The 26406-nt window shown below is 36.9% G+C and overlaps 1 protein-coding gene across 6 annotated transcripts in view; it reads left to right on the forward strand.

Moving 5' to 3' along the window:
- Window positions 1-554: 554 nt before the first annotated feature.
- dcaf6 (ddb1 and cul4 associated factor 6) overlaps window positions 555-26406 on the forward strand; it is a 60145-nt gene continuing 34293 nt past the window's right edge. For 4 of the 6 annotated variants that reach the window (XM_034922577.2, XM_059028892.1, XM_034922578.2 and 1 more), the window contains exons 1-6: window positions 555-882; window positions 18178-18239; window positions 19828-19920; window positions 22192-22377; window positions 23221-23334; window positions 24217-24352. In XM_034922577.2, coding sequence (XP_034778468.2) covers window positions 795-882; window positions 18178-18239; window positions 19828-19920; window positions 22192-22377; window positions 23221-23334; window positions 24217-24352 — 679 coding nt within the window. In that variant the 5' untranslated portion in view covers window positions 555-794. The remainder of the gene's footprint in view (window positions 883-18177; window positions 18240-19827; window positions 19921-22191; window positions 22378-23220; window positions 23335-24216; window positions 24353-26406) is intronic. The other 2 variants (XM_034922575.2, XM_034922576.2) reach the window with 1 other exon arrangement.

A 26406-nucleotide genomic window follows, 5' to 3' on the forward strand; every position in this document is an offset into this window, starting at 1 on the left:
ACTTCTACATCTGAACTTCTGAATTACCGTATAATCACATAAATAGGCGCATAATGTATACTTAGTTGCACGATATTTTTTTAAAAATCAGAAAATGCAGTTAATCGTTTCATATACAAACCCATGCACCCGAGTATAACTTCGTGCCCCCCATGATTAAAGATTCTAGTAAATGCAAGGCGTAGGCGCCGAGATGTTTAAATGCTTTACTATACATTAGCATGGTAAGTTCTGACGGTACACTGATAAACAGGCCATATAAAGTCTTGTATGAAAAATGTAACTGACGCCATTTTGGCTTCAACTCAGAGTAGAAATCGCGTAGTCAATTGAAGGCGTTTGAGCCAACATGGCGAAGACCGAGTGCCGTTACAATCCGTAACAAATTCGTATGAGGTTGTATTAATAATTATAATAATAATTATCTTCACAAGGCGCTACGAGTCGAAAGAAAATATCGCTTCTTTGCCCTTCTTACTGGTAGGACACAAAAAGCCTATAATAAAGCCCCGCCCCCTTCTTGTTTTGTATTCTCGCGTTGAGGGCAAACGAACACCATTGGCTGTAGGGTTTGCTGGGGCTGGAGAAAGGAGAGAAGTAAATAACAAACACAGTGGCGGAGGAAAGCTGTGATGTATGCAGGCAAAAGTAGAGTCGGACTAATAATAAACACGCTGTGGTAGATAGGAGGACACTCGGACAGAAGAGACGATACTGTAATGAAAAAATAAACGGACGAGTGGATATTGAATTCCTTCAATGTTATTTTTTAAAGAGAGAGGGAGTTGAGCACTATGTCCTACTCCAGTAACCTGCTTTGGGATGTGAGGAAACGCTCAATAGGGCTGGATAACCCTAATGCCGTCAGGATTAACTATTTAGGTAAGAAATATTAATGACGGTAAATTAACGGGTGAGCTCGCGATAGGGACTTAATGCAGTGACAGCTGTCGAATTGAACCGGTCTTAGTTAATGAAGTCCTCTTGCTTTGCACGATATTGGGATATTTTATTTGAATAAAAAGCTTAATGTGATACTTATACGTCCATTGCCAGCAAGGAGTTGCTCTGCACAGGTTTACTACGGAAACAGTGTCATTATCAGTGTATATCAACCCCATTGAAAAGTCTGCAATTACTGTATCTGGTACTTCAAACTGATAACGTTAGGGAGTGTGAAATTCAGCAGTTTTAGCACTGCGTGCTTTGCAAATTAGAGCTTGTGTGTTGGTTTATACAGCCATTCGTTAGATGTGCTCTCCTGATTTGTCCCTATATGATAAAAAAAAGTAAACTATCGTACACCACAGTACGAGTTGTACAAAGGGGAAACTGTTTATTTTCCATGGTAATAACATTAACATTATTTGTTCCAAAGCGTGTACAGTACACGAACATAACAAAGTGATGTCTTTCTGTTGGTCATGGTTCTTTTTAGGCGTGTATTTATAAAGTTAAACATTTAGTTACAGTAATTCACGTTGAAATCAGACACCGTGATTAAAACAGTGATTGATTTAAGTTGCTGGTACACCTCCTTTATTGTTGCAAATAATAATGCATCTCAGTAGCAAAAAAAGCTCCTTTTGAATTCTTTCTGGAGGGTGCATCGAATTGAATGACCAAGGGATAGTACAGTTGAGGATCTCAATTAACTTTAATATCGTTGTTTTTTACAGTATGAATTGTGGTATGTTTTGTTTTCATGTGTAGAAAAATGTTGTTTCTCAACAGTTGACTACCAAGAACTTAAAATAGTGTCTACAGTATGAGACACACAAGGTCTGTACATGCTAACTGTTATGGCGGCTCCAAAGTAGACCACTAGAAATACGATTTTCGGCTGATGGCTGAGGGTTTGAAGTCTATTTGTAATCTAACTAAAAGCTTCAGTGTCCCACATCATTCCAACGTACTATTCCTTTGTCTGTGCTTACAATGTTGCTCCATAGTTTCTATTTCTGTGCACAGGACTTACCATAATCTTATTGTCAATAAGAAAGCAGACGCTGTTCCTCAAAGTTGGTTTTAAAGCAGCTATTGGGAGCTGCTTTCCTCCAGAAACCTGCTTACTGATGTGTGAAATAATTGACAAAGCAAAGAACAATTTTCTGACTGTAATAATTTTGTAAAATGTTGTCCTTAGTACTTTTTTTTAAAGGAAATTTGAAAGGTTTTTCATTTTTGTAGTCAAGTAAAGAGCATACTGTAGATCATGGTTGACATTAATTTGCATTAGGTCAATCTGAATGATGGAGCCTCAGGTACAGTAATACTGACTGTTTTTCCCCCCTGAAATAACTTATTCTCAGTAACATGATTCTCAGTCTATTACTGTACTTGCTTAATAACTAACTAGCCGCAGCTCCCAATGGACTAGTAACTTTTTAGCCTGGATCACTAATAATGCATAATCTTAGTGATCCAGATTCCATTTAGTGACAATGGTCTTAATAATTGGTTGAAACAACTGTGCTACTGCTTACAGATAATGGGACTTCATAGACTAACATTTTTTTTTTAAATAAATTATTTTTGCAACCTGTTTGGAACCAGTATGTCCAAACCCAGTACATCAAAATTGTGATTTTAAAGAAATGTTTAAATTTGTTAGCTACAGTCTATTTTGGAGTAAATCAAATACAAATATTCCAACCAAATGACAAAATACAACATCACAGGCCATGTCTTATCCTAACCGGGGGAGTACAGCTCCTGTACTGTATGTTCATGTTTAATGATGTTTTTAACCTGAAATGTGTAGGACATATACAATTAAAACTAATGTGATAATAACACAACATTTTAAAATAAACATAATGGACCTTATACAGTAATAGCAGAAGTATAATAATACTAAACCCTGATCACTATACATTATGAAATTTAAAAAAATACATTTATATATTTAGCTCTCTAATGCATGTAGAACCAATAACACTCTCAAGTACTGTTTTTGAAGTACTGTAAAGCTATAAATATTTGCAAGCCTTTTATTATGCTTTTTTTGCGTATTTAAAAAAAAAAAAAACGCAAAAATTTTTTGGCATGAATATCAAATTCCACTAACAATACATACTTCGTATATTGCAACAGTTGCCAACAATAGGTTTTATGGGTGTGATTCGCCAAATATTTTGGTCACAAATATTTATGGCTTTACAGTATACAGAAAAGATACAGTATATATCAGGGTTCGACATTAACCATGGCCCGGCGCCCGGCGCCGGTAGAGATCGCAGTTTGGCCTGTACAGTTATGAAGCACCACAGGCCCGACTGGGCCGGTTATATTTAACTAGTATAATATATATTGGTGCACATGTCTTCTGTTTCATGAATCCAGGAAAATGGGCCATTGTGCCAAAAAGCTGAAAACTAATTTACAAACCATTTTTAAAATAACTATGAACTAATCCTAACTTTTCCGCCACACGTCAAATTTGTTGTACAGTCAGAATCTGAGAGTACTTACCGAAGTGCTGTGTTGGTGGTTTTCGTTCCTGCGACATGGCAAATCTTTTCCAAATCGGGTTTTCTACAACTAAGCAACCAAAGCCAAAAGGAAAGCGCTGAAATCAACAAATCAAAGAAAGTAATTCTGAAGAAAAAAATGAAGACAAATATTTAGAGTGGAGGCTTCATTATGACAGTGAAAAAAAAAAGTAATGTTCTGCCTTGATTGGCATCAGTTTCGCAGAATTGCAGATAAAACAGCAGCTTTATTTGTTGTGAATTCAACATTTCGTTTACATCATATCCAGTCTCGCAGTAAGATGTCCCGATGGATACCCAAATGCGCGATCGAATTGTCTAACGTTTTGATTTGGGATCCGATGTGTTCAGGTCAAAAATGCCATTCGCACTCTTTCCAGGACCCGTTGGTATCACTCAGCAAGATTGGCGCTGACTTGGGAGAGGCTACACAAGCGACAACACTCTGAGAAGGATTGTTATTATTTTGTATTATGAATATTGTTTTAATAGCGTTTATTATTAGGAATGGGAATTTCAGATAGTTTCCTATTTGAATACACAGGGTGCAACTGTGTATTCAACTGTTAGAAACATACTGAAAACAAAAACCATCATGAAAAAATATATAAATATACTGGGCCAGATAAAATTGCATCTGGGCCAGTAAAAACACTGGCTCAGTGGCCCAAGGGGCCAGTGGTTAAAAATCTAAACGTAGAGCCCTGTATATTATAAAAAATAAAAGTAAAATGTCAAGAAGTGTTCAACATATACATCCATGTTGGAGATATGAAGGTGATTGGTTAAAAAAAAAAAAAAAACATTGCTCATTTTTTAAAATTTTATTTATCATTGTACAATTCCTGCCATCTATTTATTATTCTCTGTGTATTTTATAACCAGAGCATTCATCTGGATAAATACACTTTGGCACCTATTTGTGATTTCCCATAAACCAGAGACATGCTGTGCAGTTATATCCACTGCACTTCTGTGGTAGGAATGAAGAGATAATATTATAAGAAAGGGATCGGTTGTATTCAGTGCATACAAATGGAATGATGTTTCAGGTGGTGGAATTGTTGGCACTCTATATAATATAATAACAGATGCTTGCTTATGTAAGAAAGCAGCATTGAAGATACAGAGTCGGCAATCAGCTCTCGTAAAGATGCTTGAGGTTCCAGACCTTTAGGATGAGTCTCTCTCGGGAGCTGACATAAAATATAAAGTGATATCCTGTCACTAAATACCAACAGCTTGTGCAGTGTGGTTTTGTTTGCAAGCACGCTTGGGTCATAATTCAACAGAATTATGCAAGGAGTAGCCTATCTTGTTGTGGTTCGTTATGAAATGAGAATTCACTTGTACAGTAAGAGCTGCTGTGATTTCCTGAGTTTATCAGAACCAGTCACGCTTATGGTGTCAAACTAAGACAATGGCAAGATAAAAAAAGTAATTAAAAAAATAATCTGTATAATAATTTCTTCGAAGAGTAAAATCCATTTGCAGTGAACTGATTATCCTGGATGCTGGGGCCTCTCAAACAGCAGAGACTTTTTTATACATTTTTTTTTTTTTTTTAACCCCCACAATTTGAAGAGGAGATTTCATTTCATAATTTAAACATTAGTAAATAAAATATTATCTAGATTTGTAACAAAGACTATTCCTCAAAATGTTGCCCCTTTTGTCAGTGACCCTCTGGAGATTTATCTCTATACAGGTTTTGATCTTTAATATCAGTTGTGCTGTTTTTTGTAGCAGTCGGAACACGTAAGACTTTCTTTTTATTATTGCACGCACAGTACTGTAACATCCTGTTTCTGTTACAACACAAACATTTTGCTGGCAGTACTGTGCTAGTATTTTTCCAGTAGTCCTGTTATGTCTTTTTTGCAATGCAGCGCTTGTCAATACATTGTATTGCACGTTTTGATTTCGTTCGCAACTTAATCTATTTTCAATCACTAGACGTTAAGTCACTTTGGTTAAACTGAGACAGAAATCTGAGTTTCCTATGTAAGTCAGACTTCCCACGCAGACACTTTATATTTTCAAGCGACTCTTGAAAGGCTGTTTTGTTTCTTTAAAAGCACTTTTATTGCTTGCTCACTCTGCCGTGTTTTATCAGCCAGAGATTGTTAGAAAAAATCAAAATACTATAAAAATGACACTCATCATTTCGACCCAGTGATGCTGCCTGTGTCCACTGGAGATTATAATGTACTCACTGTGGCACTAGACCTAATGGTTATGGGGGAGGGGGGTTGTGGGCTATCATTGGTCTCAAGGAGGGCATCCATCATTGTTAAAACTCTATTTTCACAGGCAGCATCAGGACTTCTGGTTAGAAATGATTGTTTATTTATATATAAATATAATATAAATTTATATATTTATATCAGCGAAGTGGCCAACTGACCTTATAAAGCAATTGTACAGTATGGGTTGATGGATAGACCAGAAAAACAAGAAATTTGAACTGGGTTTCTACTGAAGCAAAATGTCTCTCTGAAGGCCTTGCTGTCAACTGTGCTTTATCAGTTCATGTGTTCTATTATTATAGAACATCATGGAATCTATTTTTTTCCATGGTGCAGCAAATATGGGCACATTTTCTTTGATCATCTTATCAAAGGATGACAGTTGTCCTGGTCCCAGGATGCATCAGAGCCTCATATAGACACCTGCTGGATGAGGCGTGACTGGATCAGCTGCCTAATCATCACCCACAGTAGCTGCTTGTTAGAGCCTTTCAGTCTAAGCTGATAACCCCTGAAAATAAAACCAGCATCACGCCTACAGCATCCAATTTATAACAACACCTATGAGGCATTTTGGACCATGGTGTGTTGTTTCCTATCACACTTGAGCACATTTTCAGGGCTCTGAACAGCCTCGTCCAACTGCAATCTGTCCTGAAGCATGATTGCAGTGTTACATTCTTGCCATCTTCATTCTTTCTGTTCAGGTAGCAGCATGGTGCACCTTGATAAAGGTGATGCCCTTTTTCTCACTTGAAAGTTCCCCCGAGCTAAATTACAGACAGCAGCTGCACCAAATGGGATTCAACTGATGAATGAAACATAATAGACTACTGTATCAATTTTTGTACTTTTAGACACTATTACAATTAAATGTTATATTTTTTTGTGAAATGTCTACTTCAACAGTAATTAAATAAATTAATACCAAGACCTGGGATGCGTTCTCAAATCTGCTTTGGTTGTGATCTGAGCAAGGTCAGAACCACAGTGTTCGGTTGTAATCTTGTGTCTGTTCCCAACCGAAATTTACAAACAGTCTGCTCTGTTTTTGAATGACAGGTTATTTATAATATAGCGAGCAGGTCTTGATTCCTGCTGTCTTTAGTTTGCAGGCAAAGGCCCGCTACCGCAGCTACTTTTGAAAATAAGTCAGCATTATTTTTTAGTAGTTTGTGAATTTAATTTCTGGTTCTTAAATGGGAAAATTATTTAAAGAGATTGCTGAACCCACCCTGCAGGAGGCGATTCTCTCTGAAATGAAAAAGCAAGAGAACCCCAAAACCAAAAAAAAAGAAAGTAAAGTAAAACTGGCCCTTTTCTGTAAGTGTAAGTTTGGCAATGGTACTAAGGTGATGTTAGAAAACTGCCGAGTGTCACATGATCCACTGCAGCAGAGGCTGATAGGACCAACCATTGACTTAAGATGAGCTGATTAAGGATCAAATACATTCAACTAGGGGTGGGCACCGAGATCGATATTTTGATATGATATCGATATCAATAATGATTTCCATATCACGATATCATGTGATTTAAAAAAAAAAAATTCACGTACGCTCGCAGAGACATACTTTTTATTGCTAAAAATACAAAGCAGTATATTAAGATACAACAAACCCTATACATACCAATCATTGTTAGTTTCGTAGGCAAACACTTCACATAGTGTTATTTAACCATTTTATTCCATTGATTGGCGTTTTTCTTTTTCTAAGAACCCGTACTAAGAACAAATGTATTTCAAACATTCAATAGCTATAAATCAAGAAAAACAACAACCCCTCTCTCCTGTACTCTACTACCGTTTCTTCACCTGTTTTCTCTCACCGGCCAATCCCTTACTGGAAACTACCAGTATATCCTGTTTTCAAAAAGTGCGCGCATCAACTAATTAAGAAACAGGATCGTCTTTTTTAAAGGGATACTTACCTAAAAACAAAACACAAAAAACATAACAGGAAAATTGGCTTAAATAATTTGTTATATATATATATATATATATATATATATATATATATATATATATATATATATATATATAATATATAATATATATATATATATATATATATATATATATATATATATATTATATATATATATATATATATATATATATATATATATATATATATATATATATATATATATATATATATATATATACAGTGCCTTGCAAAAGTATTCAGACCCCTGACCTATTCTCTCATATTACTGAATTACAAATGGTACATTGAAATTTCGTTCTGTTTGATATTTTATTTTAAAACACTGAAACTCAAATTCAATTATTGTAAGGTGACATTGGTTTTATGTTGTGAAATATTTAAGAAAAATATATATAGAGAATTGTTTTCCTGTAACCCATCTGTTATATTTAGAATACATGGATACCCTTGTGATACTAATATTAAAGAAGACAAGGTTCAGCATTACAGTTGAGTTTTTTAAACGTTGTGTTTCAGTGCTGTACAGACGTTCTATGTCTTAATTAGTGCTTCATATCATTTTCATTAACTTCTGAAGAAGTACAGTCAGTGAAATCAACGTATTTTCAATAATATTTGCCATCTTTTCTGCCACCGAGTTCACTCTGTGACGCCACAAGTCAGATTTCACCATCTATTTCCTTGTTGGAAAGAAACCTACCTTTGAGGTGGCTGATGAAGGCATGGAATAGTAAAACAATATAACAAGATCTTGTTTTTCTCCATGGCTCTTGCGAAGCAAAGCACCACTAAGTTAAAGTAAGTTATTGCTTTTCTTATGCAAATATCTGTTAACGTCTATATCTATGTTTCATATTGCAATTTTGTTATTATATTTTTCTGTGTTTTGGAAGACTTCAATAGTATCGATATCAAAATATGTGCACGATATCGATATACCGTTTTCATATCGTTGCCCACCCCTACCTTTAACCATTATGTAATTTTTTTAAACGTATCAATTGGTTTCTCTTACAGATTTGTATTTTATTCATCTTGTTACTGTTTTACTGTCACATGGTATTAATCAAGAAAAGGTTTAAGCATAATGAATACATCAATTATTTCCTGTTTTAAAAAAATGTTGTGTGTAATACATGTACTGACATTTTATAGTAATCATAGCGGATGACTAAAGTATTTCTGTTGAGTTACCTAGATTGCTCCAGTAAAAACCCAACTGTATAAATGGGTAATTGTATGTAAAAATAATGTGATATCTTGTAACAATTGTAAATGTGATGTCTTGTAACAATTGTAAGTCGCCCTGGATAAGGCCGCCTGCTAAGAAATAAATAATAATAATAATAATGCAATTGATTTGAACACTTTGAATTTTTGGGTTGTTTAGGACACAAGTAAGCAACACAGTGCATTTGTAAGTAGAATGTAAAACGGCAAGCATATTTGTGCTCCACATACTGTACATACTATAGCATCTTGTTTTTAGTATTCTCTTAGATTTTTGCAGAGCTTTCCACTTTAATTACTGTGCTGGTCCATGTAAAATTACAGGGTAATTGGTGATAACTAATGTATTAGAACATGGCTAAGGGCATAATGGCAACCTTGAAATATTTCTCAAAAAGCAGGGTATGAAATTAGGGGTAGCTCGATACACCTGCTTTTAGTGTGTTTAGGGAGCCTCCAGAACTGATGGCTTGGTTGTCTTTTTTTTTTCAACTCTCCATTTTCCTTTTTAGAAAGTGCTTTACAAATATTCAAGGTGAGAGATCTTTAGCAGTACAAACCTGATTCAAATTCTGGTTTATTTACAGCTTCTGTTAACATAATGATTTCCACATAAACAAATATCAATATATTTTGTTATCTTATTGGTTATGGGTTTTTTTTTTTTAATCAAATTTGCATATAATATCCCAGCCATCATTCATCCATGATTTAAAAAAAAAAAAAAATCGCCCTTTAATAAATATAGCTTTCAAATTAAAACATCTGTGTTCTTGATGTGTTCAGGTTGGATTATTGAAATAATCCAATCAAAATGTACTAATTTTGCAGGGGCAATTTGTTTCTCTGGTTATATCATTGATACTTCCATTTTACATTCAATAGCCTACAGATTTTCCACATATCCAATTGACTTCATGTTTACAAACCATTCTGTTAGAGGTGCAATTACCCTTGAGGCTTTGTTTTTACTTACAGAAACACCCATGTCTGAATACACTAGTTTGTTTTGCTTTCTATTTTGTGTTGTTCCAATATGTCCTACAGTATGAATACTAAGGAGTATTTTATTTTTGATGCCTAATGCCAGTACAGTATAGGTAACACTTATCCTAATTGACTCTAATTGTATTACAGCATGAAGATAAAGGCAGTGTGTGAAAAGATAGTTGTTGTTTAAAGTTGCTGCTTTTAATAGAGTGCAAATATAGACAAAAGTGTCCATAACCAGATCTGCACAGACACAGACTGCAAAGGGATCTAAATATAGATGTGGACTTGCATGGAGTCAGTATTTCTGGTATGCAAACCTGATGAAGGTTAAAAAGATTTAACTGAGACAGTCAGCAGTGTTTTGTTGTTCATAGTACACTCAGCCATGGGACTAACTTTAACACGTCCTTTGGTCCAGTTAACCCAGCCAATGGTTTTTGAAAGGTAACTTTTGTGATTATTGAGGATGTGCTACAGACTATGTCATTAATTTAAATTCCCAGGGCACATCAATCACAGACCTGGCTTGTAGTCGTGCTGAGGCAAGGATGAACATGAATTGGCTGGCATATTTAATTAAATATATATCTGTCTATCTACTACTGTATAATATTCTTACCCAAATAAGTCACTTTTATCATCTTATTGCCCATAGTACTTTGTAACACCCAACATTTTTCTTAACTTAAATAAAGGTTTGCTATCATTCAGAGTGGTTGAGTAATCAATTACTCTGATTAAATACTGTTTTTCTCAGTGTACTGTAGTAGTGTCAAATCACTTTTCTAGAATTTGGAATCCTAGAAAATGGCCAAATAAGGATTATTAAGGCAACCTCAGAGAGATAAATCCTGACACATTCTTCACATACAGTTAAAGCAGTGGTTCTTGTCTTAGGACCATCCACAGTATCTCATTATTTAAAAGCCACCTATCTCTTACACTTTTACTTTTACACTTTAGCACTGGCTACAGTTCATATAGAAACATGAAACTTCAGCGATTAAAATTACCAGAGCACAGTGCATTGCCAATAGGTTCTAACCCCACCTCTTTTTATTCGCAGCTTCTGATATAGGCAAGAAGGCATTTTTATAGGCCCTTATATTGGTCTAAAGCAGCACACTAAAATACGTATTTTGATTGAAATTGAATGCTGTTGTTTTTGTACATTGTCGGAGAAGTATTTCTGTAAGAAAAGGCCCTGTTCATGCTGTATAATAATGGTATAGCTACTGTTTTAGTTTGATTGCATCATCTGCATAATTCTTTCTGCCAAAACTGGACCACTGCTTGCGAACAGGCTGTACTGTTGTACAGGCAATTGCTGTACTTGCTAACACAGGACACCCTGTATCATGTTGCAGTCATTGATATTTTAAATGTTGTAATTTGCTTTCTTGGCAACCCAGGAAATGTGTTCAATTACAAATACAGGTTGGAAAAAACATGGATACTATGGAATTTAAAACCTGAGTTCTGAGTTTCAGAATGTTCAAAAGCTGCAGCAGATGAGTTATCAGAACTGGTACTGTAGCTGAAAGGAAGAAGCAGAACCCTGTCAGGATAGTTTGGTTTTTAAAGACTGCCTCATTTGAAGATATTGAAAGTAGGAGTTTTTATGAAGACAACATTTTTCTTGCAGCCTCTCTCATAAAAAATTCCCATTCTCAGAAGGTGGTTTAGATGGGAAATACCCTTTTGCCCCTAAGAGACAAACTGAAACGGTTTACCTGCTATCCAAAAATCAGGATTGTACCAAATAGGAGAACATCGAGATTGGTGCAGGTTGAATAGTAATTCTATGGGTTGAGTTTAGTGATATCTTTAACCATGCTTTAATTGTAGCAGAGATACATGGGTACATAGGGCAAGTCCCTAACATGTAATGATCCACAGTCTGAATCTGCTAGATCTACACAAGCTGGGGAAGCGTCATCTTGGGGATCATGCCATTTTGCTAAATTAAACTGGAAAGCATTTAAACGTATTTAAACCCCAAGTAACAAATAAGTGATGTGAAATGAATGCACTGTGCATTGCATGTGGAGTGGTTTTTCTTTTTTCTTTTTTCTTTTTTAAATGGGGCTCAAGAAACCTTACTGAGTTTTGCAGTCACCATTATGAATGTAATGGAAACTTCTCAACAGAAACCAACATGTGGATTTGAAAAGGACTGCTAATTTCTGCTGGGAAATCATTCCATTACTGTGCTTCAAATGGCCTTTCTTTCCTATGTTGTTGATGAGACTGTTGGTCTAAAACTTTGAATGCAGCAGTGTCAAACATACCATTTTTGGCGGCCCACCCATTCATTTCTAAAATTGATGTACTGTATCGTTTTGGCTCGTGCTGACAGTCACAAAGGTGAAAGAAGCTATGGAGTCTCAACGAAAGGTTTTTTTTCTGAAAAATGAGAAGAAAAAATTAAAGTGCTGTGGAGGCCAGTTTTATTGTTAGCGAAGAGATTGCATGTGCTGCCAAACCTTTTTCAGATGGTGAATTTGCCACAGCTGAGGGTATACAGCCAGATATTAAGACACTGGTGCGAGAAAAGAAGTACCAAGTGCGTACAGAAGTCATAAAAAGGTACATTTCATAGGGGTACCGTTTACTAAGTTGCATTTTCACATCTTGCCAGTATCCTTTTTTTTCATTTTTTTTTTCAGTGGTGTTAATGTTATTTTGGAATATGTTAAATAGACTTAGCATTATACACAGGGGTGCCATCAGGACAACCAGTGTCAAAACACTTATCCATTGAAGTCATGACAATATTTGTTGACTAATTTCTAACTCTACGCTATGATTTTGATTCAAATCATACCCTAAACGTCAAAACTTTTTGTTTTTGTTTTGGCTGAACGGTGAATAGTTTGCGCCAAACAGGCATTCAGCAGTGTGTGCTTTCGCGACAGATCTTGCTTACGGTTCATCACGTATGCGTCATGCTAGCAGTGCACAAGGGTCAGTTTTTATTGGAGGTTAACAGCTTTAAAAAAAGTTATCATCATAAATCTGGCTCTCAAAAGTGGAAAGAGAAAAAGGGAATCGGGACTGAGAAACGAGCAGTCTATTCTGAAGTATTTTTTTACTGCTGCAAATCAGGCCAAAAACGATATCCTTTCACAACGAGAATTGAACAGCAGGCCTAACAGCTTGGACAAAGACACAGCCGTCCTGTCAATCGAGTGTGAAGATGCTCGCAAAATTTAGTTCAGACTACATATCGTTCAGAATTTTGCGAATAAGAAAGCATGGCGGTGTGTCCTACTGACAACTTAGGGATGACACCAAATATGACCAATTTGTATGCAAGTCACTAAGCACTTTTAATATTTAATATTGCAGATGTTATTTTTGTTTCTCAACATTGTAGTCGTTGCAAGTGTTGGTTTAATTAATGCTGTTGTTGCATTTTATTGTGCACATGTATATAGTTAACATGTGGATACTATTTTTAGTTTTAATCTGGATGGAAATGTTACCTTGTGAAAGTGATGTGGTACCGTGAAGCAGAATAAGAAAAATAAATATTACAGTTCAACGTATCAAATTACATTATTATTATTTATTTCTTAGCAGACGCCCTTATCCAGGGCGACTTACAATTGTTACAAGATATCACATTATTTTTATATACAATTACATTATTTTTTACACATTATTTTTACATACAATTACCCATTTATACAGTTGGGTTTTTTTACTGGAGCAATTTAGGTAAAGTACCTTGCTCAAGGGTACAGCAGCAGTGTCCCCTACCAGGGATTGAACCCACAACCCTCCACTCAAGAGTCCTGTGCCCTAACCACTACTCCACACTGCTGCCCTACATACTTCTTAATTATAAATACAATAATACAAAACACATAGCACACGCCACTTTTGAGTGTTAACAATGTTGGTTGTTTTAAACTTATATAGACTGTTCTTACTATATCTGTTTGCACAAAGCTTTTTTTGTTAATTGTTCAATCTAGTTCAATGCAACTAGGTGTTATGTTTTGTAGTCCTGGCTTTATGCTAGGGCCGTTTTCAAAAATAATCTTTAACCCAGTGTGACAGCATCGTGCCATTAACAAAAGCTTGATCCAGCTGCAGTGAAGTTCTTCAACTTGACTCGAATTCGAGTGGTTTCTGGGTAACTCTAGTCGAGAGTTTCATGTTTCATTTAAAACAAACGAACAGTGAATTCACATGCTAAGATTAATAAACAAAGCAGAATGTGATTTGTGTATTGGTTTGTAAGAATAACTTGGTAAGCAGACATTTAGGCTATTGCATGTATATCGGCAGAAGAAAACCAGGAATTATTGTTTTTGTTTATTTTACTCAGGCTATTAATCGATAGGGGGCAACTTGGCCTGCAGGCGCCCGGCCAGCCATAGGGGTCACTGGTGTGCGGTGAGCCAAGGACTCCCCAGCCAACCTAACCTCCTACCCCCCCCCAGCCTGGGCAGCGCTTGGCCAATTGCGCACCGCCCCCCTGGGATGAAATGATAGAAAATGAAGTCGATATAGTCTTACTGTATTTTCTAGTGGAAAACCTATGTGTCTGTGTTATTAATTCGTATTTAGACCGACGTATGATTGGTTTAGTTTTGCTCTGCTATGTTATTCACTTGATTTTTCGGTTGTCGTTTGTATTTACCTCTTAGGTCCCTGTTGGGAACTTATCAATGCCTCACATATCCACTGAACCACTTTATCTGTTTTTCTGTACTGTATCGGCCTGTCCTAAAGTATCTGTCTGTAAACATTTTGTCGATTTTGCAGTACAGTAATGAAGCATAATACAAGCTATACGTGTTGATGACATACTGCAGCTGCCTGGTAGTTGGTATGCAGTAAATATTTAGTGCATGTTTGTTGGGGGGATACACTTTGATTATTTGGACTCAGTCCATGTGAGCAAATGGTGGCAACTGTTTTACTTATTTATAGAGAGGACAAGCAACAGACTAATACAGTCCATCAAAGTTTACTACAGTACGTGTGTGTTTTGGAGAAAGTGTCATCTTGTATTCATTGATAAATGATATTGCTTTTTTCTGTTTAATTGATAGAAAACTGCATTTTTGACAATGTGCTATGGTACTGTACAGTACTTACTTCCACCTAACCTTCACAGTCTGCGTAGGCTAATTCTTTTGGCAGGTGGACAGGCGATGCAATACTTGCAGATTCAGAGTGCCTGTTGCTTCCTATAAATACAGGCAAGGCACAACTAAGAACTGACATCCCTATTTCCAGAATGCCACTCCCTGTTCTACTGTATGGGTGTTTAGAGATTTACCCACAGAATTTAACTGTATGGAACCAAAAACTCACCAACCACAGGTGGTACTTGGACCAAGGGTTGATTATACTATGTTTCCAACTCTTTGTGCAATCCTAAAGTTTCACATAATTAAGCATAGCAAGTTGTGAAGAATGAACAATGTAAATCTTGAAAGCCTTCTGCTGCGCTGTGTTCCTGACTGGAATGCTGTATGTTGCTCAATTCTTTTCACAGTCAAACTTGAAGAGACAGGTGAAAAGTGGATGTGTTATATATAACTATTGGGCCCAAGGAGGATTAAATGGGTTACTCATGTCATTACTAGTGTAAACACAATGAGGTCGCTTCTTCTGAACTACTGTTTCCCCAAAGGCCTTTACAAGTTTCAACATGATGCACTATTGCTTTGCTCCTCCACCCCACAGTACTGCACTTCTGCAATTTATATTGAAGATTCAAAATTAGATACTTTCCTATATAACCTTCCTCTTTGTACATTGTGCAGTTTTTGACTGTTTTAAATTGTATTTAGTTTTAGGGGTAGGTTTACTAAAGTGTTGCGCCTGTCGCAAACCAGTTGCAAAGGAGTCTGAAGTCTTGTGTGAAATATACTAAACATGCACAGTGCTATTTGCAACTTTTTAGGGAATGCTTTGCGACAACTGTTTTTGTTTGCGGTTCAACCTCAGATGAATATGTAGTTATGGGCGTGCCTGCATAAATTTGCAGAAAGGGGGAGGAGATGGTGCAAATGAGGGTTCTCAAATATTATAATGAGGTGTACGAAAGCTGCAGACAATTGCAACACTTACAATTGCATCATTTGTTTAAGAAACTTTGAAAGCATGTTTTAAACAATCGCAATTGTTGCTGGAATTTCCCAGTCTGCCTTTTCTCGTGCATTTGCCAGTTGTGCTCAATGCATTTTTGAGGTGAACAGCAAAGCACCTTTTTTCACTAAATACAAGGGAGTAATAGACTGCACACATGTGCCGCTAACCACTCTAGCTTATTCTGAGCATCTGTATAAGAATAGGAAGCACACCTATTCTATTAATGTGCAGGTGGTTTGTAATTGTGCACAATTTAGCACTGCACCACTGACTAACTTAAATAAAAATGGACAGTATACATTTGGCTTATAGGCATGTACCCTCACCTATTCTAAAATTCTAATGACGTGCATATACATTGACGCCAGTCACTCACGCAACCCACGACTCTCAAAAAAGCGACGTTTTAAAAACACAAGCCCAATTCTGCTTATTATAAGCAGACTTGGCAACTCTGATGGCAAGCAAAAATCTACAAACGGAAAGAAAAACATACCGTTCCACTGCCATATCGAAGTTGTATCATTAACAGTTTAAATTCAAATTTTCTTCAGCAATTTTCTACTGTACACAGGGAACGTCCGAAATAATGCCAGACAATATTTCAACATCAGATTGTTCAGAAACTAATAGCGAGATGGAATTTGTGGCCGAATTCAACTTTCCCACTCAACGGTGTGTAGATGATTGTGCATGTGTTGTGTCAGGAAATGTAAATGAAAACCAAACACAAAAGATGAAAAAATGCAATATTTATGTTTTTTAGGTCGGATCATCCTCAAAGACCTCATTCCAAAAGGAAATACATTGTTTCTGAATCTCATTTGCTTATTTGATACGTGTCCATTCTGCAAACATTCCGAATCAGCAGGAGCTATATCTAAGACTTTGGGGAAGTATATTGAAATAACACAGTGCTGCTATAATTGTGGGTAGGTCCCTTCATTAGTTGGAAATTAGAACAACTCCGTTTTGGTTTTCTTTTCCCCACAACCACTTGCACAGCACAGATGTTTTTTTTTATTTTATTTTTTATTTTTATTGAATGCAACATTAATCATAATAACACATCAAAATACAACATGCGAAGGAAACATGTACAGTGTGAAAGATGTCTACTACACAAAACGAAAGCAGGTACAAGTTCCTTCCTTATGGAATATTAGACGACCCATGTTTGTCACACAGACTAATGTGTTTCCACACAGAGGTAATATAGCCTGTACAACACTTAATTGGGCACGTGCCGGTACGTTTCAGAGTACATGTGCGGGTACGTGCGGAAGTCATGTTTTCTTGGCTCAGAAGAGATGCTCGAGAACAGTGATTTTAGACAGCAGTGTGGCATTATGCAGGTGGCGCATACGGATTATTATATAATGACCAAATACATTCAGAACGGCAAGGTGGGATAGTTTATGTTTTATCTTTCATATAGTGCTGATGTACCCTTTTAAATTAGTATATTGCGGCTGTCTTCATTAACATATTTTCTCTTGGCACATCCAACAACATTTTCACTAAATGTTGCAACGAAAATGCAAATTGTGGTATGCTTGCGCTGCAACTGGCCCATCTTAGTACACCTACCCCTCAGTGGCTTATCCACGTTGCCCCACATATACATTAAAACCTGCCCTATCATCCAGTCCTTTGGTATCTCTCGTTGCCCGTTGTGTTCAATTTTCTGATGGTTTTTCGATTTGTCTGTTGTCCACATGGGGCCACTGACTTAACAAAGGCCTCTAAGCTGAAATCCACTTTATGTTTCTAACTACTCGACAAATAAGACCGTACTACAGCTGTAGTATTATTTTGTGTATTACGATTACTGTTTAGACAGACTTCTAAAATGGTGTGCCCTGCTTTTTAGTACTGTGATGCAGTGGGTATACAACAGACTTGAATGCACAGTAGCATGCTGTTGGAAGTCATTAGATGGTACTTGCTGTAATGTAACTTCAGTGTGGTTGGGGAGGTCCCCTAAATCAGTAATGAGTTGCTGAGCCAATTAACTGAAACACAGTATATTGTAATTACACAGTGTTTTTAGAAATCTTTCCAATATTCTTGCATTAAAACCACAACAAGACACTTTACAGTATTTTAAGTCTGAATTATTATTTTTTTTAATCCACCTAGGAAGAAGTGAATTTGTCCAAAGACTAAAACTTGAAACAACGCTGACTGTGCACGATGGCTGTGTAAGTATCCAAAAGCATTTACCCTGCATTTCCAGCAGTGAAGCACATTGACTGAAGATTTGGAAGACTTGCTGTGTCATTTTTTTGGTTGTACCTCAAGTGATTGTGTTTGCCTTTGAGTGGTAATCATACTGTTTTTAAAGTTTTCTTTATTACAGTCAAACCTATTCATTGAACCTAATGGATTACTTTGATTGATTTATGTTTTACTTAAAATGTATTAATAACATTGATGTCAAGTTCCACGGTCATATAAACAGCATATATATGCGTGTTAGTGCTCACTTAAGAAAATCATTTTTCAAACTGAGAAAGCACATTTAAGTGAGCACTAACTGAATATGGCTTCTGAACTTGACTCCCAGTGCGGCACCTCCTTTGCTTTCCGGTCTGCTGTCAGAAAGACTTTGAAACGGTGACCTGCTGCTGGTGGTGTTTATTTGAGTATTTCTCTTCCCAGGCTTATAATTGTTCTGTCCTGCTTGCTATTTGCTTGTACTGCACCTTCTTCAGGCCATTTGGTGCCATAGCTGTTACAACTAAGAATAAATCAGAGGGCTTAGACCAGGTATCTATTAGAAAGTGTCTCCTTCAGTTAGGATGGTTCACATTCTCACATCCAAGCACAGTGCTCAAGGTGTGCTTGGTTCAGGATGTCCACTTAATCATAAGCCATGTCCTGAAATGACCAACAAAAGTGGAACCTGTCCCAGTGTCTGCAGCCAGTTATGACCACTGCGTCGGACATTAATGCTTAAATATGACATGCAAGTATGGTGGATGTAGGTCATGGTGATTTACTGATTGCTTTAATTTTGGTATTTGTTATTTGCGAACATAGTTGTACAAGTTTATGAAAATAAAACACGCAAGACAGTGCTTTTCATCATTAAGTTCATTGAGCAATTTAGAAAGTACACATTTGTAACACCTGGACCTGGCATTAACTATGTGGCTCTAAAGAAACAGAACAGTCAAAAGACTGTGTTGTTGGGGTAAGTTCATTCACTGATGCATTAATGAAAGTTTTGGAATTAAAAAAATAAATAAATAAACAAAACAAAAAAACACATTACAGCACTGAAAAGTTGTTCAGATCTAAAACTATAAGAAACTACTGTACTGTAAATTGAGAAGACAAAAGTTTTGGCTAATATGTTCATCAATGTGGATAACTTGACAGCCGAAATAATAGTTTTAAGCCATTTTACTGATGGCTTCGATTTCTAAAACAAGATTTACCATAAAAACCGGTGTATAACTCAACCCCCCCCCCCTTTTTGAGACAACAATTTCAGGAAAAAGCTTATCGGTCACACCGGTGTATAAGTCGTTCCCCCCTCCATTTTTAGGACCCCCTAAAAAATACTAAGAAAATAGACTTGTACAAAGGTTTTTACAGTATGTCCTGTGATCTGATAAGCTTCTATAAACTGTCAACTTTTATAAACTGTAAACACTTTTGTCCTCTCTTTCCTCTTCATTGTGATTGAACTGGGATTTGAACACAGTCCTTTGTTATCACTGGAGACTCATTTTTGAGATTCTTCGAGCGCTGAGAGCATTATTTTATTCTGTTTTGCAACAGGTAAATACAATATGCTGGAATGATACAGGAGAATATATTTTATCAGGATCTGATGATACCAATTTAGTAATAACTAACCCCTACAACAGGAAGGTAAGTCAGCCTGATTATTATTTTTTTTGAAATCACAATGAATACAGCAGCATTTTAAGCCACAGCTGGGGTATTTTAGAGCATTTTACAGTACCAGGGAATCCAAAACTATTGTTTTTAGGTGTAATCCCAGGATAACCATGGATAGATGAGTGATGCATTTAGGGTGTTGCAGAGTTATAGGTTGATCAAATCAATCCCTGAGTACAATATGTGTATGCATATAACTGCATTTAAAGGTGGGTAATATTAACAACAGAACCAGTTTTGGCAATTTGCTGATGTGCAACGTGCACCCTTTATCTTTTTTTACATACTTTATACTAGTGAGTTATACCAACAAGTTATTACAGGAATTGAACAAAATGCATTTTATTATCCCCCACTGAGGATGTGCATTCTAGGGAATTAATATTTTAGTTCAGGCATCTGCATATCCCAGTGTAGACAAATGTTTGTCCAATTGGGATTAAACTTGCCAAGGACATTCTTCAGCACACGTTATCAACAGTATCATAATCGGGGTATATGGAGAGTTTTCTGTCTATACAATTGGCCCATCCTTGCTGGTCTAAAAACGATGGTACCTACAGATTAATTAAATGCTAGTAAAGTGAGATTGACTATATACAGTACCTGTAATGTGAAGCTCTGTGTCTCATCATGTTTCCTAGACCCAATAGCCTGCATCAGCCTGTGTTTTTCTCTGAGCGTTTACTTTGTCAGTCGCAGTTTGCTGCCTGATTGAATTGCAATTATTCTTTTTCTGATATGTTGTGTCTCCTCCAAAGTGAGTACAGGGATGGAATACATAAATACTGCAAAAGAGAGTTCATGCTTTTAGTGTCTCCAGGTTGAATACAAAAACAATTAGAAAATTAGAAATGCAGAAATTAGCTATGGACAGCTCAGAGGGGTGAGTTGTGGAGAGATAAATAGTGTTGAATACAAATAAGATATATCAAATGATGATGCTTCAGGTAATAGTTGAATCATGCTTTGTCTGTACTAAAAAACAGAAGTCTATTGTACCCAACTTTTGAATATCATAATTTTAAGTTTTGAAAGATATGCCACGGGTAAGGACAGTCATTTTCTGAATTCAGATGTTTTAATTTAGGTTTAAAAAAAGCTCTGTTCGCTCAAACAATAAGGTATAAAACCAAAATAAAAACCCAAAATGGCATAGTATTTAACTAAACATTTAACTGTACTGTTTTATGAAAATATTGAATTGATTTATTTTTCAGTAAGCTTCATCATTTAGTGTATCTTGATACATTATTAATTTTGACATTAGGGGTGTACAATGTCAATCTTCAAACAGGGTGGTACACAGTTACTGATTCTTGAATATAAATCAACACACATTGCTTGCTGGTATCCTGAGATGCTAGATCTCATTTACAGAGATATCCTGCCCCTGTTACCGGGATTGAGGAATTAAGAGAATAAGACAGAATTGGAATGTACCCATGACACCAGTGTAAACACCCCAGCTATTCTTCACAAATGATGTCAGACAAGAACTCATTTAACATCTCATCCAAAGAACAGTTGATAGAATACAAGTAAAGCATTGTTAAGTCATCTCAAAATCACACACTGCCACTTAAACCCTTTAGATCCTACACTGGCCATGGGCGCCTGTCTTGTACATTCTTCTAAGACGACATTCAGCATCTATAGGGATAAATGTCTTTAAGAAATGCAACCTGAGCATAAAGATTATCTTTATCTATTGAGTTCACCTAGAAATGCTTATGGAAAATTTTACTAACCTCCCCACCCCCAACCACATGAACCCTAAAATATCTGCCAGTTGGCTATGAAAAGATAATGTATCGTATAGCTTCCTTATGGAGCAACCATCCATGTTTGGTTAGAATTCAGTAAGCCAGATCTGAAAAACCTGTAGGTTATTCTATGTGCTTGTTTCTTGCTGAAGCCTGGCCATGACTAACAGTCTGTAAAGGTTACATCAGTTAGCTGAACACCAGCCCAATTTGTCAGTGTCTGTTAGCCATCGTTAATGTTGGTGCCCGAACTCCCTGTTCCACTGGGCTGTTTCAGATTAACCTGTGATAATGTAAAGGTGAACTGCAGTTGTTTTACTTTTAAACTAAATGAAAGACAGAATTCAGCTTCAAAAGGGGAACAACAGAAACTTAAAAAAGGCTGTAAAATAATAACCCTCAAAGATATAGTATTTAAGGTATGTGGGTGAACTCTATCAAACACTTGTTTTAGATCTGTTGGTTCTTGTTACAGGTTAAGGCAACCATCCGCTCCGGGCACAGGGCTAACATTTTTAGTGCCAAGTTTTTGCCACACACCAACGATCAACAGATTGTTTCCTGCTCCGGAGATGGAATCATATTTTATACCAACACAGAGAAGAGCCCGGAGATCAACAGGCAGTGCCAGTTCACCTGCCACTATGGTACAGCCTACGAGGTAAGAGAGAAGGCGACAGCTTCACTATTGTTGGACTTCACTGCCTGTACAGTATGAACTTATATTTCATGCTGCTAGTTGTAGCTGTTGTTGTTGACCAAGATGCATGTTCATGTTGGCCAATTAATTTTGAATTATTAGGAACTGAACAGAGCTGGTTAGTTTTAGAACACCTAGGTTGGAGACGTGGCTCATATATATATATATATATATATATAATATATATATATATATATATATAAATTTAGTCAGTGCCAATTATTTTCTCCCAATTTGGAATGGCCAATTATTTTTAGGCTCAGCTCACCGCTACCACCTCTGTGCTGACTCGGGAGGGCGAAGACGAACACACGCTGTCCTCCGAAGCGTGTGCCGTCAGCTGACCGCTTTTTTTCACACTGCGGACTCACCATGCAGTCGTCCCCGGGCGACGCTCGGCCAATTGTGCGCCACCCCCTGAGAGCTCCTGTCCACGGTCGGCTGTGGAATAGCCTGGACTCGAACCGGCGACGTCCAGGTTATAGAGTGCATCCTGCACTCCACGTGGACCTCCTTTACCGGATGCGCCACTCTGGAGCCCAGAGACGTGGCTCATTTTGACAATTATTATTTTGGCGCGTTGGGACAACCCACATTTACCTATACTTGCTTTCTATACCAAACTAATACAGTTGTCGAAAAACTGAAAGGTTTGTGCATTAGCAAGTTTGTTTTTCATCTTTTTTCATTTTACCAGAAAATAGTTTTTTTTTTTTTTAATTGGCGAATATCAGTTTGTTCCAGGACACCCCTTAGTTCAGTATTTCTGGATTTTGACACTGTCAGTTTCCTCTGTCTTTGCAGATCATGACCGTACCGAACGATCCTTACACCTTTCTGTCCTGTGGGGAGGATGGGACAGTGCGGTGGTTTGATGTCAGAATGAAAACCAGTTGCACAAAAGAAGATTGTAAAGATGTAAGAATGACTTTGCTTAATATCTCAGCGCTTTGTGATGAATGTGAATGTATTCATCATCAGTGGTGAGGTCAATCCGAGGTGATGATTAAACAGTTTATTACAGAAGATATTAATTTTCGAACTAATTTAAGATTTACTTATTGAATTTAATGGAGGCTGTTAAACTGTTCATGGATGATACAGCACTGTTTTAGTTCAGTTGTCCACATCTGTAGTCTCAAAATGTAATGTGTTGTCATACAAAATATATTTAGTAATTTTATATAATATGGTATATTACATGTATACAACATTTTACTTGTGTTAATTAGTATTTATCCTAATCTTTTAATCTGTAAAATACGATTGATAGGGTATAGATTTGATGATTGGTTCATGCAGCTATAATGTCATAATGGTTGGCGGTTATGGAGTCAGATGCAGAAGACTCATTTTATATATTAGGATATGTTTTTTTTCGGTAATCTGGAAAAACTAGATCCTGAACAAATACCATATTTGTCCTATTGGGTATTTGTATACATCCGTAGGAGTAGAGTGTTACAAGCTGATACTGTAGGCTAATGGTAACACATTGGTGTGGTAGCTGCACTTTGAGAGAAGTCGTGTTTGAGATCTCTGTTGAGGTCACAGGGGTGCTTACTGAGTTTTACAAAGCCACCAGGATGTGATGAATGAAATAAAATGAATATAAACAAGAAGTATGATAGCTTAGTTAAGTTAACTATTGTACTGTATAGCCAGTTTCTTTTTACACGTAAGTATACATTTGCATTGTTTCTGCCCTTTGAGACTGAGAATCTATATACCCAATTTTCCTTCCTCACTTTTCTCTTCCTTCCTTTAAATCAGTTTGAGCCCTTTTTCTGTTTTTGACAGGATATTCTTATTAACTGTCGCCGTGCTGCTACCTCGATCTCTATATGTCCCTTGGTCCCCTATTACCTGGCAGTCGGCTGCTCAGATAGCTCTGTTAGAATCTATGACAGAAGAATGTTGGGAACGAGAGCTACAGGTAAGTAGAAGTGTGAAATCCTGAACCCACTGGCATTCATCATTCTTCCCCAAAATAATTCAGTTTACTGGAGCTTTTAGCATTGGCACCTATTACTTATCAAGGAGCCATGCACACTTGCTAGGGAATTCAGTATCTGCTCTTTGAGTGCTGCAGGATTTTGACAGGATGTATATGTATGTGTTATTGAAGAGCAGTACCTTTTAAATGATACGGTGTTCCCTCACTCTATTCTAGTATGTTAGTTTCTGGAGTTCAAGTTCTTTCACTTTCTGGCCCAAAAGCGAGTGCCAGTAGCACAGAATTAAGACGTGTTTATGAATAATTAAGGGGAATGGAGAGGTTATATAAGCTACCGCTTTACATTGTCTGTAATGATTTGAGTAAGTGTCCTCTGTGGGTGATGCATATCCTCTGATGACAGAGCTGAGTGGAGGCGCCTGTAACATGCATACCGTATATCACATTTACATTAACTTGTCATAGTTCTTCCTATACTCCATGTCAGGGAAGCTTAACCCTTTGCGGGTTTTTCAGGCTTGTCACATCCACTTTATTTTATATAAAAAAATAACGTTACACAACACTCGCTGTTTAAATTGAATAAAGTCATTTTATTCAAAGTAAAACAGGTTTAAAAGGTAATGCATATCAACATGACACTTTCTGCCTGTGGCAATGTGCCCCGCCCCTGTGTGCATATTATGTGTTGTATGGTGCGTGCGTGTGTAAATGTTGGTGTATAGTCATTGGTACACGGGATATAAACGGGTCTGTGTTTCACGTGTATTTAAAGTGTAGATTTGTATTTAGGCACAAGGAGGGCACAAATCACTTCACTTGCTGGTTAAATGTAATATGTAAGCACAGGGTTGCACAGAATTAATTCACGTGCTGGGATTCAAGTGAATAATTAATTAGTAATTGAATCCCAGCACAACAGTATATATAGACACATTTTCTTTCACTCGTGGTTGGGTGTTCGGTGAGTGGAGAACGGGAGAGAGAGAAGGAGAAAATATTACAAAGTAAAGTGAATATAAGTGTTTTCACTCACCGTGTTTGTTCGTCTGTCTGTTTAAGTGTAGTACGTTTTGTTTGTCTTTTTATTTTGGCGTATAGTGCCGTGTCCCGTGTTTTGTGTTAAAACCTTTTATTTTCTGTGCTGTTTATTAAATGCTGAGCAAAACCATTCGCTCAGCTCCACCAAACCACACCTCTCTGTCTGTTTATTTCCTGCTTCTGGTCTGACGCCACCCACTCCGGCCGTCTTTGTGACACTGCCCCACGCCTTGTTCGCTGTATTTATGACATATAGTGCCGAGAAAAAATTTGTGAACCCCTTAGGATTTTCACATATTAAACATATTTCAAACCTAAAATGTTATTAGATCTTAATCTAAGTCCTAATAATAGGTAAAGATAACCTGATTAAACAAATGACACAAAAGCATGATACTTTTTCAACATTTATTTATCCACAAATGATCCAACATTCAATATCCATGTGTGAAAAAGTATGTGAACCTTTAGATTCAGTAACTGGTGGCACCCCTTTGACTTCAACTAAGCGTTTCCTGTAACTGTTGGTCAGTCTCTCACATTGGTTTTGAGGTATTTTGGCCCATTCCTCCTTACAGAACTACTTCAACTTGGCGACATTTGAGGGCTTCCTTGCATGGACAGCTCGCTTCAGGTCCTGCCACAACATTTCGATGGGGTTTAGGTCTGGACTTTGACTAGGCCATTCTAAAAAGTGGAGTTTCTTCTTCTGCAGCCATTCTTTTGTAGATCAGCTTGTATGTTTAGGATCATTGTCTTGCTGCATGACCCACTTTCCGTTCAGCTTCAGCTTCCTCTAGAATCTTCTGATAAAATGCAGAATTCATGGTTGTGTCAATGATGGCAAGCCGTCCAGGTCCTGAGGCAGCAAAGCAGCCCCAAACCATCACACTCCCACCACCATGCTTGACGGTTGGGATGAGGTTCTTCTGTTCGAACGCAGTGTTTGGTTTTCACCAAACATAACGTTTCTCATTGAGGCCAAAAAGTTC

The sequence above is a fragment of the Acipenser ruthenus genome, chromosome 8, assembly GCF_902713425.1.
Source record: "Acipenser ruthenus chromosome 8, fAciRut3.2 maternal haplotype, whole genome shotgun sequence".
Classification (NCBI taxonomy): Eukaryota; Metazoa; Chordata; class Actinopteri; order Acipenseriformes; family Acipenseridae; genus Acipenser; species Acipenser ruthenus.